Genomic DNA, 19,668 nt, shown 5'->3' with positions numbered 1-19,668 from the left:
GTGCATAAATACAAAGGCCGAGAACCAGGCAGGTGATGGCAGCTTGGGCCAGGTCGCAATCCCGGCTGTGCGCGGGCATCAACCCAGAAACGGCAGTGCTTCCGAAGCAGAATTTCCAGGGACGTCCAGGCCCGATGCACAACCTGGGTTAGATGACATCTGGAACCCTGTTCAGAAGCTCAGAAAGACAGACTAGCTCCTGTCCCATCTCACAAGTGAGGAGGAAAGCATTGCAGATATCCTGTGGCCAAACTGTCCAAAATAGGGGCTTTCCTCAATTTTACTTTTATCTTGTCCTGAGCCTTCTTGCTCTTCTGTAACGTTTCCCGTTCCCATTCTGTGGCCTACTGCCTGGCTTCTCTCTGCCCAGCCCCCTTGTTTGGACATGTGTTTGGCTTGTGTGTGACTTGGGCAGCACTGAAGAGGTAGAATCAAAGCCTTGCTGGCTGATTGGACTGGCACTTTCCAACTTCCCTTTAAAGGCACCTACCCTGTGGGAAGGCACAGGACAGGAGCTGGCTGCAGGCGGCCACCCTGCCTTGACTTTTCCAAACAAGTCTGAGCCCCCAGGTGTTTATTGGAATCCTTGTGCTTAGTCTTCACACGTCCTGGCTTAAAGGGCACTGCGGATGCGTGTGTCTTCTCAAGGATGCTACCCTGCTGGTGGTGTCTAACAGTTAATTTTAGTCCAAGCTGCTGTTACCATTAAAGCCTGAGGAGGCCGGCGAACGGGGCTGTTTGGTTTCTCAAGCCAAGCAGTCCCTTAGCCCGCTCTTCCACAGAAACGTGTCAGAGTAACCATTCATTCGTCGCTCCGGGTCTGCTGGTCAGCCCTGGAAGTCCCTAGTAGCATGTACTGCATCAGGTCATGTAGGGTAAGCAATAAGTGTAAAGCAGTAGATGGATCCCACGAGCTGCACATGAAACATCAGTTTCATAGAGCAGCACAACTGCTTTATGACAGGAAATTCAGAAAAGAAAACAATTCTGTGGCACTTTAGGTGTGTACTCCAAGTTTCATTTCCATGTGAAACCCTGCAGTGAACTAAAAAGTACATCCATGGAGAAGCTCAGCTGAACTTGGTTAACCTTGGTTAAAGTTGCTACTAGTTTAGCAATAATTTCACAACAACCCACGAACTCTATAAAAACACTTCCACTGATTACTTTATTCAGAAAAACAAATAAAGACAGACAAAAACCCTTGTCATTTGCAGTATCTATCAGCTTTCAATTTGGCTCTCCTGTTTAAAAAGACAAATAATAAAAATTAATCTATGTAAAACATTCCATACATAGTCAACTGCTACTAAATATAAACCTATGCTTAGACACTGTGTTCTCAATTTTGGTTATTATATTACCACACCATTTACATTAAGGTATTTTAATTAAAACTTTATTTTTCAATTTTATCCTATCCTATATAATAAAAGCCTAATATGCTAAGTGTACAGTTGTCTGGTGGGCCGTTCAACCAATCAAAGTGTAACATGCTAATGATATGCTAAGGCCGCTCAACCGCTGGCTATGACGTGCATTGACCACCAGGGGGCAGTTGCCCAGTTGCCCAGTTGCTATGATGTGCGCTGACCACCAGGGGGAAGATGCTCTGACCTGTAGGTTAGCTTGCTGCTGGGGTCCAGCCAATCGGGACTGAGCAAGACAGGCCAGACACGCCCTGGAGGCCTCCCGTGGTCCCTCCCCAGCCCTGATTATACACTGGGGGGGTCCCTGGCCTGCACCTTCTCCCAATCTGGGACCCCTTGGGGGATTTTGGAGAATCAGTTTTGGCCCAATCCCACCGGCCAGGCCTAGGGATCCCCCTGGTGCATGAATTCGTGCACTGGGCCTCTAGAGTTTCATACTAAATGGATTCTATTCTTATGAAAGTCTTTTCTTCATCTTTAACAAATGTGCCTAAGGGCTTTTTCAGTCCACATGAGCAATTTTAATTACCTCTGATTTTAAGCATGCCCAAACTTCTATTTAACAATGTTGTTTTTTTGTTAAGAGATAAAAGTTACAGGACATAGACTATAAACCTTATTTTATTTCTTCTGAGTCCATTTTTATACCTCGTTCTTAATTTCTTAGAACTAGAAACTAGATGTTAATTTTCTTAGCTGGGAAAAATTCTTTCATCATTTACTGACTTCAGGTAATAACTCGATCAACTAGTTAGCAGGAAATACACTGTCTTTATCAAGTAATATGAAGAAATGTCTTAAGACTAATCTTGCAACATAGGACTTGAATGAGTGGCATATTAGCAAATTCTTTTTTAATCTGGCACTTCTTTGATTTTAGTTGTTAAGCTCAAAGTTTAACCTCTCTACTCAGTTTTTAATGTTGTAAATCCAGAGTATTACTTAATTAAATAGGAACAGTAATAAACATCAATAATGTGCTATGATAAATATCCTGCACACTTCTGAATTCGACTTAATAATAGTGCTTCATTTTCACTTACTTAATTTTATACTTAGTAATTTTTAAACTGACCTATATTTATTTCATTTTTAGGAACCTGTGCCACTCTAATAGAACTGAATTTTGAAATGAGTCAAATGACTTCTTTTTAGCCTGCTTCTAACAGTTATAAAAAGATGTTGTAAATAAATTTATGATGTAATTTCAGTGAGATCTGAATTTCTTACAACAAAATATATAAGTACTTGGAATCTGACTATATTTAGACAGTTTTTCTTGGTGATCTTTTCCCAGACTTATGATGTTCTTTTTGGGTAATATTACCATGTTCACAAATTAGAAATAAAGATAAATATTTGAAAACTACAAGTAATTCAAAAAGAACATTGGGCCCTAGCCAGTTTGGTTCAGTGGATAGAGTATCAGCCGGTAGTCTGAAGGGTACTGGGTTTGATTCCAGTCAAGGGCACATACTTCAGTTGCAGGGGCCCTGGTCAGGGCTCATGCAAGAGGCAACCAATCGATATGTTTCTCACATTGATATTTCTGTCTTTCTCTCTCCTTCCCACTCTCTCTAAAAATCAATGGAAAAATATCCTTGAGGATTAAAAAAAAGAACATTGGGTTTTATATTGGCCACTTCTACTGAGTACTTAATCATAGTTGGAAATAAGTAAAAATATACCTACCTGTCCAGAAGTGTTTCATGCAAAAATCCATCTTTCCGGGCCTTTTTAAGAATTTTACTGTCTTCTTTACTTATTTTAAGTTTCTGGTCTTGGAAGCTCTGGAATTTCTTTCTGTTAAGAAAATATCTCTCTTGAAAAAATATTTCAAATTTTGATTATACCAGATTATTGATGCACGTACAAATATTCTTTAAGTTTTCATTTATTAAAGAAACCTAATTATATTTCTTTAATAACAGACAGCTTTTCAAGTGCTGATGCTCTTAGTTAGTGCCCACCAGCAAGAGGGCAGCTGCTTGGCAGCTCTGCACAGCCTCACCTCCACCATGGAATGCGGGCTGGCGTCCATGTCCTGGCTATGGAACAGCGTAGGGTTGCCATTCTGTACTGACACGGAACAGCCATTCTGCTAATTAACTGGGAGGACACACGAGGCCAGGTGACTTGGCTTTGAAAGCTAGCAGGATAATTAGGAAAACTGAAGGACTGTGAAAAGGAAAAGCATTGAGCTCAGTGCTTTGTCCTAGAGTTTACACAATGCTGCCTCTTCCTGTCCTTCAGGTATTTTATTTTAGGCACCTTGAGAAGCACTTCACTGTCAGATCTGTAGGTCTAAAAAGAAAAGACTGCCGAAACCGGTTTGGCTCAGTGGATAGAGCATCGGCCTGCAGACTGAAGGGTCCTGGGTTCAATTCCAGTCAAGGGCATGTACCTTGGTTGCGGGCACATCCCCAGTGGGAGGTGTGCAGGGGGCAGCTGATCGATGTTTCTCTCTCATCGATGTTTCTAGCTCTCTATCCCTCTCCCTTCCTCTCTGTAAAATATCAATAAAATATATTTAAAAAAATTTTTTTTTTTTAAATAAAGAAAAGACTACGTACACGTAATTGATTTCACACTGTTTAACATTTCCTTTGTCTTCCTCTGGGATGTCATCTTTTTTCTTAGTTTCTCTTTCAGCACAGGATCTAATCTGGACATTGGAAATGAGAACCCAATAAGTTACACATTCATCTTCCCCCTTTCCCTCTTTACTTACTACACAAGAATAGTCTAGGTGATTTCTTATGCAAAAGAAGGAAACCATTAACTTAGCAATTAGGTTCAGAAAATGACAGGTTCTAGATATTGTTTTTATTTTTATATAGAATTTATATAAATCATTGCTATTATGTTTCTCTAGAACCTTGCATCAGAAACACTAAAGAGAAAATCATTTGAAAAACATTTTGCAGATCAGATTTTGCTAAACAATTAGGCAGTAATTTAATTTTGGCCTCAAAGTGAACACAGGAGGACCAAATTATCCCTAGCAGGTAGTGTTTATTTCATAACATTGAAAGCTTAAGATAGTAGTATTTTACTTTGCATAGGCTATTACCAAATACATTCAAACTTTTAACTTAACACAATTTGTTTTTTTCTAACTGGAATCTATCCAATTTAAATACTTCTTATATCCTCTTAAGTTTTGACTGACATTTACTATCCATTGCCATAAATGAACAGAGACAGATACAGCAATTAAGATCTAAGTTTTAGATGAAAATTACTTGAGACTTTGGTGGAGAAAATACCTTTTGATAAAACTTTGGAAAATATTCTGAGATTTCTAAATTTTTGTGCTGTGTAGAGTGGTATTTCTTTCTCCACCAATCAGCTCTAAATAATGAAGTGAAGAGTTACTGATATTATTCTTGTTTTAAAAGGTAAGTGATATTTTCAAAGTAAAAAAAATACTGAAAGACTAAAACTGAGTATTCTGAAAGCCAAGAACATTTAAAAAGTAAAATCAAATATATAACATGGAGTTTAACACAAAGCATGTACAGATACTTGATAGATGCATGTAAAGACTTTTATGTATTCATCAAAAGATCCAGAATTTAAGGGCAAGAGCTCTGAAAAATTCTGTTAAGACTTTTATATTTTATACTAGCAACACGGATGCTCAAGTATTAGACAACTCAGACAGCCTAGTAACCAACCACCTTCTCCTACATGATGGGGGGAGTGTAGGTTAGTACAACCCCTACAGAGGTTACTTGGCAGTATGTAAACAACTGCAAAGGTTTACAGCCCTTGACTCTGTAACTATGCTTCTGGGAACTCTCCCTTGGATATACTCGCACACCCACAGAATGATGCACCTTCAAGGTTATATGCTGCAGCACTCCTTATAACAACAGAAGACTGGAAATAAGCTAATTTCCATTTATACAGAACTGATTAAATTATGGTATACCCCTAAAATAGAATATTATGTAGATGTTAAAAAAGAAGAGAGAGGAAGAAGAAAAACAAAAAGGAGAGGGAAAGCTTTCAATGTAATAAGAGCAAAGCTCCAAAATACAATGTTAAGGAAAAAAAAATCAGCGTCTAAAAGAGTGTATAAAGGAGGCTAACTTTAGTGTAAAAAAGTAGAAAATTACCAACATTTATATTTTTATCCAGAAACTCTAGAAGGCTGTAGAACAAGCATGTCAAACTCAAAGCCTAATATAGGCCAAATAAATGAGGCATGCGGCCTGCAGGCTGCGAGTTTGACATGTTTGCGTAGAAGGATGGGAGACATGTTTATATATGCTTGTATTTGAAAATTTTGGAATCATGTGCTCATATTTATTTATTTAAAATATTAAGTTTTAGCCTACCTAGCTGGCTTGGTTGGTTGGAACGTCATCTGATGCACCAAGAAGGTCTTGGGTTTGATTTCCCATCAGGGCACATACCTAGGTTGTGGGTTTGATCCCCAGTGTGGCTTATACAGGAGGCAACCAATCAATGTTCTCTCTCTGTTTCAAATCAATAAGCGTATCCTTGGAAGAGGATTAAAAAAATGCAGATAAGAAAAAAAGACAGGGCTAAAAACGTGCAAGTACTCAGAAAAAGATACTAATACATGGAGATAATAGCAAGGGAGCTTATACAGTAATTTCTCTTCCACAATGTGCAAACACACCACCAGTTATGGGATTTATAACTAAAAACAAGGTTTATTTGGAGCACAGTATAAAAAGCAATGAAATAAGTCTTTCAAGAGAGAGTAAATGACTTTTCAACATTTTATTTATTTTTTTACTTTTCAACATTTTATTTTTTTATTTTTATTTTTTTAAAAATATATTTTATTGATTTTTTACAGAGAGGAAGGGAGAGGGATAAAAAGTTAGAAACATCGATGAGAGAGAAACATCAATCAGCTGCCTCCTGCACGCCACCTACTGGGGATGTGCCCGCAACCAAGGTACATGCCCTTGACCGGAATCGAACCTGGGACCCTTGAGTCCGCAGGCCGATGCTCTATCCACTGAGCAAGACCGGTTAGGGCTACTTTTCAACATTTTAAAGAGATGTAGTCACATCATATGTGACATTCTATAGAAAAGTGTCATGATTACCTTTATCATTTCTTCTTCTCCTGCTGTTTTACTTTTTGCTTCTATATCGCCTGCTTCATTGCATCTGATAAAGCAGCTATTTGAGGCCAATAAAGCCATTTTCCCCTAAATAAAATAACAATAAAAAATAGTTATGAGAATATCTGCAAAAGGAGTCAGGAAAAAGAATTTGGAAAAAGCCTGGAAAAAAAAAATACAGAAAACTAAAACCACCTATAATCTAATTATTGAAAGATAACCACAATAAATATTTCTAGTATATTCTATTAGTAAGACTAAATTCTAACTAGATGAAATAGAATTATTTCCTTTGGTCTAAAAGATCTATTGAGGATATTACTAATTTAGTTGAGTTTAAAAAAAATAGCTTTAAACACAATAAAAATTATAATAATAGTTTACTCAAACAGTTGTGCTTTAAGTAAAAATTTTCCCCATAAGACTATATCATACAAAAGCTAGCTTTTGGGGCCTTTGAGTTTACTGTTCAGAACTTTAAGAATCAATGTCTGGGAGACTTTTGTGCATGGAAAGAAATATTCATATTCTTTTTAGTTGTTTATTTCTCAATGTATTATCTGATAAACAAAACTTTAATAACTCATTTTCTTGTGTATCTGAACCAAGATTATAAATTTGATTAATTAAATTTCCTTACATAAAGTTTAAACATAAGTTGTATATAGTTGATTCTTTTAGAAAAATGAATACCTTAAACATCAAACAAAATATCCACAAACATAATTATAAAAATGTATTAATATAATAGCCTTATATCATATCCAGTTATGAAAGTGCTAATAACATGGATCTAATTTTTTACTCAAGATGGGAAGGGCTGGATTTTCTTTGTTCTTTAATATATTTTTATTGATTTCAGAGAGGAATGGAGAGATGGCAACATCAATGATGAGAGAGAATTATTGATTGCCTGCCTCCTGCACACCCACACTGGTGATTGAGCCCAAAACCTGAGCATGTGCCCTGACTGGGAACTGAACTGTGACCTCTTGGTTCATAGGTTGACGGTCAACCACTAAGCCATGCCAGCTGGGCAAGGGCTGGGTTTTCTGTCATTTGGATGACCCTGGGTGAGCTTGGATATGGCTGTATATTCCCAGGTGATTTAAACCTGTACTGCTGATCTTTTAGTTACTTTCTGCAATCCAGTTTTATTTGTTACATCAGGGACTTTTAAGTCTCTCTTTAATTTAAAATTTAAAAACATTATGTCTTTCCCCCAAATAAAGTGAGATGAATGTCCCTTAAGTTCTGTATGAGCATTAGTATCTGACTCATCATCCTGACCTGACATAACAGCTTTTTCTGTTGATACAATTTTTATTATGAGCATCTCAGTATATTGGTAGGATCATCTTTCTACAAGGGGCTGTAACCCATTAGTAGTTCATGAAATGAATTTAGTGGGTCCTGACCAGTACTGAGGAAAAAATAAAAAGAGAGAGAATCAGAGGTAGAAAAGATCAGAGTGCAAGCATGTAGATAAATAAGTACTGCCAAGTACAACTCTTGTTTCAGTTATACACATGTGTACTAGGCTGCAATGTGCAATGGAAAAATGTCTTTCTCATTGGATCGAAGTGAAAAAGTTAGAAAGTTAGTGATCCAGAGGTTTTAATTCAGGGCAAGAAGGAACGAGTCTAAGTAATTATCTCTTTTTGGGGGGTGCTTGGCTAATTTATCATTATGGAAACATGTGGCTAGTGGCTACCATTTTGGACAGTGTAATTCTATATATACTACTTTAATGCATCTATAATGTTCTATTATAGATGTTTTAAAGTTTATTTATTTCTATGATAAATAGTGCTGCTGGTTATTTTCTGTGCATAAAATTGTTGATTTATCCTTAAAAGAGATTCCTTACATTGACAAGAAGCTTTCTATAAACATTAATAGCACTTACATCTTGAAAGACTGGTTCCCATTGTTCTCTTGGTCCAATAGCATCTGAACGCCCAACAACAAGTCCATCTGAATTTATACCAAGGTATTTTCCATAGCCAGATTTTAGGGCAATTCTTCAGATTAATAAACAAGATAGATGTTAGAAACTGAGAGGAAGAAAATTAAATATGGAACATAAAAATAATGTGTATGTACATAAAAATTCAGACTAACTATAGTTCAAATATTCAAAAGTCACATATGATTAGTGACTACCATATAGGAAAGTGTAGTTCTATACATACAATGTCATATTCTACTTTTATTACAAGCATTATAGCTTCTATATTATATAGCAAATATTTTCCAAATTCTTTATTCTTAAAATATATAAAGAAGTTTGTGTTTATTGATTTTTCTCTAAAAGTCCGGTGTACTTGTTGGCCATTCAAAGAAAGTATAGAAATAATCATCTTAATATTGTGTTGTTTTTTTTAAAGGAAAATAGGATTTCTATGGTTTTAGCTTACCAATCCCCTCTGATGCCAGGGGACTGACTTTATACTCATGTACAGGTTAATGATAATATAACACAAGTCATTATCATCTTGATGTAGCCAATTACTAGAATATGAAATTTAGTTGTTCTACTACACAAAGCATCATTCTGTACTTTTGCATTTTGAGAATAAAAAAGGTCAGCTTATAAAATGATTGTAAAAATAGTGAGCAAAATGTCCTTTTGGTCTTTATGACTATGTAACACCTTTGCTGGTTTCAACAACATTCCTTTCTTCTACCTTCCTATTTGTCTCTTGATTGCTAACCAGTGAGTTTAATATCATAGCAATAGCGGACAGTTTTAGGTCTGTTTTCGTCACAGGATTTTTCTAATCTGTATCTTACTTGGTCTATAACATTTTCATTTTTCCCAGCACAGTATTATATATTGCTAGGAATCATAATGTATGCTTTTATCTGGGGCTTTTCTCTTTTAAAGACAGAGTTATTGAAAATGTAATTTTTTAAAAAATATGTATTTTATTGATTTTTTACAGAGGGAGAGAGAGGGATAGAGAGTTAGAAACATCAATTAGAAACATCAATCAGCTGCCTCTTTTTTTTTTTAATATTTTTTATTGATATTTTACAGAGAGGAAGGGAGAGGGATAGAGAGCTAGAAACATCGATGAGAGAGAAACATCGATCAGCTGCCTCCTGCACACCTCCCACTGGGGATGTGCCCGCAACCAAGGTACATGCCCTTGACCGGAATCGAACCCGGGACCCTTCAGTCCGCAGGCCGAAGCTCTATCCACTGAGCCAAACCGGTTTCGGCAATCAGCTGCCTCTTGCATACCCCCTACTGGAGATGTGCCCACAACCAAGGTACATGCCCTTGACCGGAATCGAACCTAAGACCCTTCAACCTGCAGGCCGACGCTCTAGCCACTGAGTCAAACCGGTTAGGGTGAAAATGTAATTTAATAATACCTACATATTAACTGGATATATAAATAATGTTATATTTTATTAAATATCACAAGATACACTTTCCAAAAATACTGTTTTGCTTTTTAAAGTGAAAATTACTCTGTGGGCTTACGTTAGCTATATATTAAAAAAATTTAATAAAATTAAAACAATAAAAGATTATTAATTATAGTTCAACTCAAACTTACCTGGAATCAGATAATTTGACAGCTGTAAACTGCTCCGGAGGACTAGGGCCTTCATCCACTACAGGAGAAAAAACATTTTGAAATAAATTTGACATTTGTTATAAATATACATGTAAAGATAGTCTCCAGTTTTTAGAAAATGTAGTTTTCTTCTAAAATTAAATGTAGCCTGGCTAGCATGGCTCAGTGGTTGAGCGCTGACCTATAAGCCAGGAGGTCACGGTTCAACTCCTGGTCAGGACACAAGCCCAGGCTGCGAGCTCAATCCTGTGTGGGGTGTGCAGAAGGCAGCCAATCAATGATTCTCTCTCATCACTGATGTGTCTATCTCTCCCTCCCTCTCTCAAATCAATGAAAAAAAAAATATAAAAATTAAATATAAAAATATTACATTATGATGTAATTATAATGCAGTATTCATATCACCAAGATCTATTTTATCTTCTTATAAGTGCCGTATTCCTTTTACATGCTTAATAAGATAGGTCAGCATGATGCTTATCTAGTCACTTCCAAGATATTTTCTCTTTGTGTTTTAAAATGCAGTCAGTACATGGACAAACCATGTCATAATTAAAAAATTAAATGCTTTAATTAATTCAAATGGCCACTCAGACCAAAAGATATTGCTTTTTATTTCCTAATTAGTTCATATCTCAATGCTTTCTCTGATGAGCTAAAAGGGGATGAGAAAACTTAAATTGTTTACAGTGTTCCAGGTTAGTTTCAGCAAAAGGTCTGGAGAATAAAGGAATTCAAAACTTTGACTCACCCACGATTTCTTTTCCTTTCTACATATCATTTCAATTACTCATGTTGTTTTGATTTCCATAGATATTGTGGAATTATACAAAATGTTTTCTAATTTTTATATTAGAAAGAGGGAGTTGCCAATAAGAGGTAAATGTTGAGGAAAGAAACAAGTGGAAGAGTCAAATGCAATAGATTCATTCCTTTGGAATATACTTGGGATTAGTTAGATGCTGGCCTAAGTAAACAAATGCAATAAAATGTATACTTTAAGTGGCCTTTCCTTTTAATCACTTCTACCAGACACAAACCTTCTTTATGTGGAGCTCCCAGTGTAAAAAGTCCATTGTCAAGTGCATGTATGTAGGTTCCTTTATCCATTTCAATAGCTATGGTTCCTGAAATTTCACCAAAGTTTGTTACTGTCCACCAGATTCCTAAAAAATAAAATCAGTATTTAAAATTTGTATTTTAGATTTGACACAAGGTTCTTACTTAGTGTTGTTGTTATAACTTACTTTCTAAAAACATTTTGCAGTTCTCAGAAATTAATAGAGAGAAATCTCATATACCCTTTACTCACTTTCTCCCAATGCTAACCTCTTGCATAACTTTGCTACTGATACCACAACATCAAAACCAGGACATTGACAATGATACAATCCATTAATTTAGTAATGTCTCAGACTACAAGCTCAATATATAGGAATCAATTACATATCTATATACAATTGAAAAATAAGAATTTAAACTTCTATTTATAATAGTGTTATGAAATACTTAAGAATATAAAAAAAGACATGGAAGACTGCTACACTAAAACTGCGTATTGTTGAGAGTCAATGTTGTTAAGATGTTGAGTCTCCCCAAATGATCCCTATTCAATACAATTCTCCCAAAAATCCAACAGGCTTTACTGTAGGAAGTGATAAACTGATTATAAAATTTATATGTAAATGTAAAGGATCTAGAATAATCAAAACAATCTTGACAAAGAAGTGTAAAGTTGGGAGACGCGTATCACCTGATTTCAAGACTTGGTTAAGTGATAGTAATCAAGACAAATATATCCGTGAAACAATAAAAACAACACACAACTTGATGGAACAGAGTCTAGAAATAGACCAAAACATAAAAAAATCAATTGATTTCTAACAAAGATACCAAAGCAGTTTAATGGGGAAAGGAAAGCCTATTCAATAGTGCTGCTGAAACAACTGGATACAAACCTGGAAAATTATACCCCCAAACCCTGATCCTTACCTCACACCATACCCAAAATTAATTTGAGATGGGTCATAGATCTAATGTAAGACCCCAAACTATGAAGCCTGTAAAAGGAAATGTAGAAGAATATCTTTGTGACCTTGGGTAAACAAGGATTTCTTAGACTGGAGAAATAAGGTGACTGTCATAATAGAAAAGAATTAGGTTTTATAAAAATCACAAACTTACACTTATCAAAAAACACTGTTAAGAAAATGAAAAGTAAAACCACAAACTGAGAGAAAAGAGTAAGAATAGAATTTTAATACTTTTTTGGTGGGAGGAAGAAAATGAAAAGTAAAACCACAAACTGAGAGAAAAGAGTAAGAACAGAATTTTAATACTTTCTTGGTGGGAGGGTAAAGTGGTACAGGCACTTTAGAAAATTTGTGCCAGCTTTTTATATAGTTAAATATTCACGTATCCTTTGCTCTTTTTTCTTCTTACTATAGGAGATAATTTATATAGATGAGTTTAAAGGATAACCTATCATTTAACTTCATATAGTTAAATATTCACCTATCCTTAGATATTCTACACCTACTTAACTACCCAAATATGTACCTTAATTGTAGAATTGTTGATTTGCTATTTCAAAAAAATGTGATATTTTTCTGGAATATTAGCTTTATACCATATCATATAAAATATAAAGGAACAATAGCTTATGAAGTTTCAAAATGCAACCTGCCAAGTTTTAAGAGAAAGAACTGCTTTAAAGTATAGGTGTGGAAAGGATGGAAGAATGAACTAGAAAACAGGCTAGTTAAATATATTTGGGCCAATTTATTTCTTTTGCCATTTATAGGCTACCTTGATGTGTAACTAAGATTTTCATTGTATACAAAGTAATTATTTTCACTGTGAATGTATTTCTTTTAGGGATATAAAAGTCACTGGTTTAAGATGCACACATGTTCAAAGAAAATAAAGCAAGTCATTGAATAACAACACTGTTTTGTTCAATGATGTTACGTTTAAAGTTGATGAAAAAAAATTGATTCCCAGCTGGGGCCAGTGTGTGAAGTCTGCACACTCTCCCCATGTCTGTGTGGGCTTTCTCTGGGTACTGAGGTTTCCACCTACATCCCAAAGATGTGCACGTGCGGTAAACTGGCGTGTCTCAGCTGTCCTGGTCTGAGTGAGTGTGGCAGGGTGTAGGAGTGTGCCTGCGATGGAAGGACGTCCTGTCCGGGGCTGGTGCCTGCCTTGTATCCTGAGCTTCGGGCATAGACTCTTGCCACCGGCAACTCTGAACTGGAATAAGGGAGTTGGAAAAGAAGACTCTTACTTGTTCATATTCATCTTTCTTCAGTGTATGTATAGCTCGTATTTATCTCGATGTTTAATATTAGAAGTATTCTGGGTTTATTTAGAAGTTTGGTGATGTTTTTGTGACCAGAAATATGCTGAAGGAACTTAACTCTCGATTATATCAATCAGCTATGGTAAAACTGGTTTCATTATACCACACATTTCACTTACAATTCAGTTTCCAAAAACCTACTGACAACTTTAAGTTAGGACTTACTATACTCGGTAAAATATATTTGGTAAATATTTATATGAGGACTTGAAAATAATGTATCAGAATCTGGGCTATTAAGTAGTCTAATGGTGTCTATTAAATCAGAGCTGTTTCCTCTCTCCTGTGCTTTGATCTGATAATGATGGAAAGGCATCGATGATACCTACTGTGCTGGAGAAAAAATCTACAACCATAAATAATACTTGAGCACTTTAAGATAAATATGAATAGGTCATAAACTCCTCCTACTTTTTTTTTTTTTTTTTACTGTTTATCTCTAATTAGGAAGGTATTTTTAAAGGGATCCCAACCAGTGCTAACTTTTCTCAGAATATAGAAAACTTACCAACAATATCAAGTTGGGTTTCTTCATCATCTTCTCTTTTTCTCTTCTTCTCTTTGCTCTTTTTCTTCTTACTACAGGAGATAATTTGTATAGATGAGTTTAGGCATACTGATGTGCACTTTAAATATCACAAGGTGGAATCTCAGAAGAATCTTTTGAGCTGTACAATGGTTTATAAATTATTAATTTACAGCGACATGTAAATTATTTCTGACTATGTATATATATATATATAGTGTTACAGTTAAGAGCACACTTGGAGCCAGCCCGCCTGATTTTTAAATGCTGATTATATCACTTCTGAGCTCTGCGATTTTGGCAAAATTGACTGAGTCAGTTTCCAACCTTTAAAATAAGGATAATAATTTAACCCAACTCTTAAGGTTACTGTGAGGATTGAGAGTTAATATGTGCTTTCATGAGTTGCTGGTGAGAATGTAAAATGGCACTGCCACTTTGGAAATTAGTTTGGGGTTCCTTAAAAAGTTAAACACAGAGTTACCATATGACCTAACAATTCTACTCTTAGGTATAGACCCAAGAGGAATGAAAACATCCTATCAAATAAAAGAGCAACATGCAAATTGACCATACCTCTGCTACACCCACAAGCCATGCCCACCAGCCAATCAGGAGCAAGTATGCAAATTAATCCAACCAAGATGGCTGCAGTCATGGAGCTGCAGCAAGCAGGAGGGTTGGGTTTCCCCGGCAATGGAGGAAGCCAAGCTTCCCTGCTGCCCTGGCTGGCCCAGGCCTACACTCAAGGCTATAAAGTTTCAATTATAGAAGATAAATAAATCTCAACAAAAATGGCGGCAGCCACGAAGCTGGAGAGAGCAGGAGGCTTGAGTTGCCCCCGGTGATGGAGGAAGCCAAGCTCCCGCAGCCCTGGCCTGCCTTGGCCTCCGCTACAAAGTCTCAATTATAGAAGATAAATAAATCCCAACAAAAATGGCTGCGGCCACGAAGTGAGCAGGAGGCTTGGCTCTGTTCAAGGCTACAAAGTTTCAATTATAGAATATAAATAAACCCCAGATACCAGGGCCTCCGCTTGGGTCGCCGGGGGTCATGGCCAGCCAGCAAACCACCACAGGCCCCTCACCCAGGCCGCCCCACACCTCAAGGGAACCTGCACCCTGATCTGGGACACCCTTCAGGGCAAACCAGCTGGCCCCCACCCATGCACCAGGCCTCTATCCTATCTAATAAAAGAGTAATATGCAGATTGACCATCACTCCAACACACAAGATGGCTGCCCCCATGTGGACACAAGATGGCTGCGACAAGATGGCCAGCAGGGAAGGGCAGTTGGGAGGGACCAGGTCTGCAAGGGAGGGAAGTTGTGGGTGATCAGGCCAGCAGGGGAGGGCAGTTGGAGGCGATTAAGCCTGCAGGGGAGGGCAGTTAGGGGTGAGCAGGCCAGCAGAGGAGGGAAGTTGGGGGCGACCAGGCTTGCAGGGAAGGGCAGTTGGGGGGGACCCAGGCCTGCAGGGGAGAGCAGTTGGGGGGGGACCAGGCCTGCAGGGGAGGGCAGTTAGGGGTGACCAGGCCTGCAGGGGAGGGCAGTTAGGGGCAATCAGGCTGGCAGGGGAGCAGTTAGGCATCAATCAGGCTGGCAGGGGAGTGGTTAGGGGGTGATCAGGCTGGCAGGCAGAAGCAGTTAGGGGCAATCAGGAAGGCAGGCAGGCGAGCAGTTGGGAGCCAGCAGTCCTGCTGGGACCCCTCGAGGGATGTCCGACTGCCCGTTTAGGCCCGATCCAGGCCTAAACGGGCAGTGGGACATCCCTCGAGGGGTCCCAGATTGGAGAGGGTGCAGGCTGGGCTGAGAGACACCCCTCCCCCCCCGTACACGAATTTCGTGCACTGGGCCTCTAGTCCTACATAATAAAAGGTTAATATACAAATTGACTGAACGGCAGAATAACCAGTCGCTATGATGCGCACTGACCACCAGGGGGCAGACGCTCAATGCAGGAGCTGCCCCCTGGTGGTCAGTGTGCGCCCACAGGGGAGCGCCGCTTAGCCAGAAGCCCTGAGCCAGGCTCATGGCTGGTGAGCGTAGCGGCGGTGGCGGGAGCCTCTCCTGTCTCCATTGAGCAGCCTTAAACTGTCAGTCGGACATTCCCCAAGGGCTCCTGGACTGCAAGAGGGCACAGGCTGGACTGATGGACCCTCGCCCCTCCCACCCCCAGTGCACGAATTTTGTGCACTGGGCCTCTAGTATGTTCAAAACTGTGTAAGAATATTTACTTCTACTCTGATCTTTATTATTTCCTTCTCACTCTGGGCTTTGTTCCTTTTCAAGTTTCTTTAGTGTAAAGTTAGATTGTTTATTGGGGCTTTTTCTTGTTTCTTTCTTTCTTTTTTGTTTTTACACTGTACTAGGATCGAATGAACCACCTCAATAGCTTCTGAGGCTAATACATTTCTATCACCACAATTACTTTAGCAAACCTGGTTCCCTTCACTTCTGCAACATCATGCAGAGTTAGTGATCGAGTTTGCACTTTTCTTTTTTAAAATATATTTTATTGATTTTTTACAGAGAGGAAGGGAGAGGGAGAGTCAGAAACATCGATGAGGGAGAGTCAGAAACATCGATGAGAGAGAAACATCTATCAGTTGCCTTCTCCACTCCCCACACTGGGGATGTGCCCGCAACCAAGGTACATGCCCTTGACCGGAATTGAACCTGGGACCCTTGAGTCTGCAGGCCAACACTCTATCCACTGAGCCAAACCGGCCAGGGCCACTTTTCTTGTTTCTTGAGATAGGCATGCAATGCTATGAATTTTCCTCTCAGAATTGCTTTCCCTGTGTCCCACAGATTTTGGTTGTTCTGTTTTCATTTTCATTGTATAAGAATATTTACAACACTATTATTCATAAGAGCCCCTAAGTGAAAAAACCCAAATGTCCATCAACTGTTGAATGGATACACAAAATTTGTCATATTCATTGATACTACATTCACAATGGGATATTATTCAGCTATAAAAGGAGTGAGTACTGATACATGCTGCAACACAGATGGACCTTGAGAAAGTTTTGCTAAGTAAAAGAAGCCAGATACAAAAGGCTGCATATTGCATGATTACATTTATGTGAAATATTCAGAACAGGCCAATCCATAGAGACAGAAAGCAGATCAGTGATTGCCAGGGACAGGGAGGGGAGAACGGGAGGAGTGAATGCTTAATGGGTAAGGGGTTTCCTTTTGAGGTGAAAATGTATAGCAACCAGATAGTGGTGTACCTTGTGAATATACTAAAAAAACCACTGAACTGTATGTTAAAATGTTGAATTATATGGTATGTGAATTATATTGCAATAATTAAAAAAACCCAGGGGCGATTTTAAAAAGTTAATATGCTGTGTTTACAACAGTTCTTGGCACATAAAAAGTGCTATATATGTGTTAATTATGCTCAGTAGTTATAATTATACGACACATTTGTTTGCATTTTCATCATAAAGTACATTTTCAGAAGCTAAGTCTCCCCGTCCTTCCGTGAATTCACACAGTAAAAGCTGCAGACTTTTTCCAGGGCAGTGGCTTCAGCGTGCTCCTGGACACTTTCTTCCCATCTCACCTAAGAGAACCCCAAACTCTGTTTTAAATCACCGAGACCAGCAGGAAATGCTAACATTTGTAAGAACAGTCAACCCGAGCAAACCTACCAGTTAAAAAAGTGGAGATATGAGCGGCAGATACCTTTTCCTAAAAATCTTCTTCACCCCTACATCCTCCGCCTTGCATTTGAGGCTCTCATTATTTCCTGCACATGTTCTCTTACTTCATCCTCATAATAACCATTTTAGAGTATCATTAATCCCTCTTAAGTGGATTAAGAGACACTCAGAGATATTAACGAACTTGCCACAAATCACAAAACTGGTCATTGGTGGAGTTCCTACTCGAGCCCATAACCCTATCAAAACCCACATCTGCAATTGCGTTGAAAATTCACCAAGAATGTTTTTAGGGTGGAGGGAGGCAACGGTGAAAAGAATGACCACTAATACAGGAAGTTATGACCTGAGCCCTCAGACTGCTGTGGGGGAGGAGCATGGGTGAGCATGGGGCAAACATGAGGCTCCCGGCCATTGGTCCCGCTCTCATTCCCTCCCCTCGCGGGGCGTCTCGGCTCCCGCCTCCCCGCCTGCGGGGCCAAGTCCCCGCCTCCGTCCTCCCAGGCGCCAGGCCCAGGCTGGGAGCCTCAATGACTGACAGCAGTCCCGGCCTCCAGGAGACCCGCCCCAAAAGAGAGGGAGGTATGCCTCGTCCAAGTCCGGCCTTACCTCTTGGCCTTGGTTCCCTTGAGCACGAGTTTGGTGGACTTGACGTAGGAGTATTCGGCCATGGTTCTGTGACGCTTCCGTAGAGAGGTGGGCTCCGGCTCGGGATGGAATACCTCCACTGGAGCGGGACGGACGAGGGAGGCACAAAAGCGGGGACGAGGCGCCGGCCCCTGAAGCGCACGCCCGTAGCGGCGGCCGGAGGCGTCTCTGCTAAACCGCTGGTTCTCTTCACCCGAACGCCAAGACCCAGACAGAATTCCACTTCCTGTTTACTGTCCCGGCTACGGCGGCGGCGGAGGGTCTAAATATGTCACCTCTCGTTCGCTGGGTCTGAACGCCGTGTGTTCGGGAACCCGGGGAGACGCGCCCTCCGGCGGTCGAAGCGGGTATAACAGCCGGGGGTGACTTCTCACGCCACCGTGGGGATAGCCTCCTGCAGGGTGTGGGGTCCCCGAGGCGGGCACCCTGTGATCAGCCAGGGAGAGTAACCCAGGCAGAGCAAATCAATCACCCAGAGAGAGTGAACCAATCACCCCTTCCCGTGCAGCCATCAGCGGGCTGGGCCCGACGTCCCGGTGCGGCCCAGAGCATCCTCTGGCCTTGGACGACTTTACCGGCCGTTTCAGTCACAGAAGCGTGTATTGTAGTGTTTTAACTAAGGCGACCTGCGTGATGTACTACAGGAAACGATTAGGGAATAAAGCGAAAGATAAGTACGTGTCGATATTTGGGCGGCAGATTTCACAAGTGCTGCGGGAACCTGGGTGGAGGTGGGGAGGGAGGTTGCGTGGGAAACGAATATCGGAGAAGTCTTTCCGGGCGGGCGGGCCCTGGGGAGGCTGTCCCAGCGCAGTCACTCACCGCAAGCCGTTCCCCTGCCTGCTCAGCCTCCCCAGCACTTTTATAACTCACCTCCCCATTCCTTTCCTCCCCTCCACACCACCTTCTGTGCTACGCCCGTGACCTTCCTGCGGAAATAGCTGGTGATTACTCCCCTACCTACAGGGCAGCCTCTTGTTTTCAGGAGGGGAAACCCTAGCACGTTTATGCCATTTCTTCCTGCTCCTGTAACTATTTAATGTAGTTACAAATTATGTGAACTGAGACGACGACTATAAGGAGTGTGGCTGTTACTCTGAAAAATTTGCTAAGTGCCTTGGGAAGAGGAAATGCTGCCTCTGTGGCTGCTGGAGTAAACTGCAGGCAAGACAAGTGGCAACAAATGGGAAAAGATGGTAGGATCGGTGACTGTCCTCAGATGGCTTTGACCCAGTCTTCACTTTGTAGAAAGAGAAACTGGAAATCAGGGCGATGCCTCATGGGCATAGGGTCTGCAGGAGACTCCGGTCAGTGAGTCAG

The 19,668-nt window shown here is 39.8% G+C and overlaps 1 protein-coding gene across 1 annotated transcript; it reads right to left on the bottom strand.

The window, feature by feature from the left end:
* Window positions 1–1,140: 1,140 nt before the first annotated feature.
* On the bottom strand, window positions 1,141–18,606 carry FRG1 (FSHD region gene 1). Its single transcript, XM_080662416.1, has 9 exons — window positions 18,310–18,606; window positions 14,004–14,074; window positions 11,175–11,300; window positions 10,114–10,171; window positions 8,451–8,565; window positions 6,524–6,628; window positions 4,004–4,095; window positions 3,123–3,233; window positions 1,141–1,244 (listed from the first exon to the last, which is right to left on the bottom strand). The coding sequence occupies exons 1-9, from the start codon at window positions 18,369–18,371 to the stop codon at window positions 1,208–1,210; spliced, it is 777 nt and encodes a 258-aa protein (XP_080518542.1). The 5' UTR covers window positions 18,372–18,606; the 3' UTR covers window positions 1,141–1,207.
* Window positions 18,607–19,668: the final 1,062 nt, after the last annotated feature.

Source organism: Plecotus auritus, assembly GCF_963455305.1.
Source record: "Plecotus auritus genome assembly, chromosome: 3".
NCBI classification, from domain to species: Eukaryota; Metazoa; Chordata; class Mammalia; order Chiroptera; family Vespertilionidae; genus Plecotus; species Plecotus auritus.
This window is presented reverse-complemented; position numbering and strand designations above follow the sequence as displayed.

Bases quoted from the DNA above. Each gene is read 5' to 3' on its own strand.
- FRG1 (XM_080662416.1), bottom strand. From the start codon at position 18,371: ATGGCCGAATACTCCTACGTCAAGTCCACCAAACTCGTGCTCAAGGGA. The intron at 11,301-14,003 runs GTAAGTTTTCTA...TTTATTTTTTAG, and splicing joins AACCCAACTTGATATTGTTG to GAATCTGGTGGACAGTAACA. The intron at 1,245-3,122 runs GTAGGTATATTT...CTTTTTAAACAG, and splicing joins CATGAAACACTTCTGGACAG to GAGAGCCAAATTGAAAGCTG.